The sequence below is a fragment of the Mandrillus leucophaeus genome, unplaced genomic scaffold (genome assembly GCF_000951045.1).
Source record: "Mandrillus leucophaeus isolate KB7577 unplaced genomic scaffold, Mleu.le_1.0 Scaffold34, whole genome shotgun sequence".
NCBI classification, from domain to species: Eukaryota; Metazoa; Chordata; class Mammalia; order Primates; family Cercopithecidae; genus Mandrillus; species Mandrillus leucophaeus.
Window position 1 is genome coordinate 448,536 of NW_012103587.1, and position 1,655 is coordinate 450,190.

General features: G+C 44.4%; 1 protein-coding gene across 1 annotated transcript in view; it reads left to right on the forward strand.

The window, feature by feature from the left end:
• Positions 1-1,655, forward strand: part of DNAH10 (dynein, axonemal, heavy chain 10) — a 222,062-nt gene that overhangs the window by 45,164 nt on the left and 175,243 nt on the right. The window contains exons 13-14 of the mRNA XM_011988890.1: positions 152-277; positions 1,115-1,287. Of these exons, the coding sequence (XP_011844280.1) occupies positions 152-277; positions 1,115-1,287 (299 nt within the window). The remainder of the gene's footprint in view (positions 1-151; positions 278-1,114; positions 1,288-1,655) is intronic.

Here is a 1,655-nt window from a genome sequence, read left to right on the forward strand (position 1 = left end):
AAAAAAAAAAAAAAAAAAGTATATAAAAATAAATGTTTATGTATAGTAATTTATGTATTATATTTATAATTTATATAAATTGTCTGTGTAGAACGAGATGAAAAATGTTATTTTCAAGGACAAAATGACAGTTGCTTGAATTCTTTGACAGGTCAAACAGAAATATTTGGAAGTGGGTAGGACGATGAAGGAGTATGAAGACAGGAAGTACGAGCAGTGGATGGAGGCGACGGAGCAGGTGCTGCCGGCCCTCATGAAGAAGAGCCTTTTGACCAAGGTGCGGTGCCCACGCCCTCATTCCAGATTGCCACGTGAGACCGTGGCGTCTGCCACATTTTCTCAAGGCTTGATTTGTTGACATTCATGAAGTTGGGTCACTTTCCAGAATCAAAGACAAAGAAGGGCTAGGGAGGGAGGAGAAAGGAAAGCGTGGAGATGGCACGATGCCATGGTTAGAACGTGGGCTGGAAACGGGCAGCCCTACTGACTCCTTGGGCAAGTGGCTGAACACCAAGCCTCCGTTTCCTCATTTATGAAATGTGTTTTATAAATCAGATGATGTAAACAAGCAAAGGGCTGGTTGAGTCATATATGAAACAGAGCTGACAGTTGGCCCTCTTTAACCTGCAGAAAAATGCCCCGATTCATCCTCTTCTTTAGCGCTGGGCCTGGCACTTAGCGAATGCTCCATGAATGAACACCTGCCAGTAGGGAGGAAAGATGCGGCCTGGCAGTTTTAGGTCTTTGGTTCCTGAAATCCTGATGTAGGGACCAAAGCAAGTGGAGGGGGCCAGGTGGGACCCCTAGGGAACAGGTGTGCTCAGATCCAACCAAAGAGGCAACTGTTCCATGTCAGATTTTCCAGTGTTTCAAGGCAGAAGGGATTTTTAGGTGAAACTGCTCCATTTTCAAATGCTGGCGACTGAATTGATTCTTTAAAATCTCTGTTCACCAAACAAAGTACATATTCCAGCCGGTTCCAGCCAGCACCCCCGTCTGTTGGGGACCAAGGGCCCAGTGTTGATCTTTTTCATGTTCACTGTTGGTGTGGGTTGTGTTGATCCAGCTGTCTCTGGGACTGTCCTGGCCGTGCTGATGGAATGTCTCTCCACAGTCTTCCACCGCTGCGGAGGAGCCTTGGACTTCAGAAAGGGGAGCTGTTTTTGCAATCAACTTTTCACCTGCTCTCAGGGAGATTATTAATGAAACGAAGTACTTAGAGCAGCTGGGGTTCACTGTCCCTGAATTAGCAAGAAATGTTGCGCTCCAGGAAGACAAATTCCTTAGGTAAAAACATTCTTCTTTTAAATTAGCAGTAAGCTTTTCGGTCTTGGGACCCCTTTACACTCTTAAAAATTATTGAGGACCCCTCCGAAAGGTTTTGTTCTTGTGGATTTTATCCTGATGAATTCTTGCCACGTTAGAAATAGAAGCTAAGCACTGGGCGTTGTGGTACTACCTGTAGTCCCAGCTACTCGGGAGGCTTAGGTGGGAGGATTCCTTGAACCTGGGAGAGTTGAGGCTGCAGTGAACCATGATTGCACCACTGCACTCCAGCCTGGGAGACAGAGCGAGACCCTGTATCCAAAAAATAAATAAATAAATAAATAAATAAATAAATAAATAAATAAATGAATGAATAAATAATAAAAGAA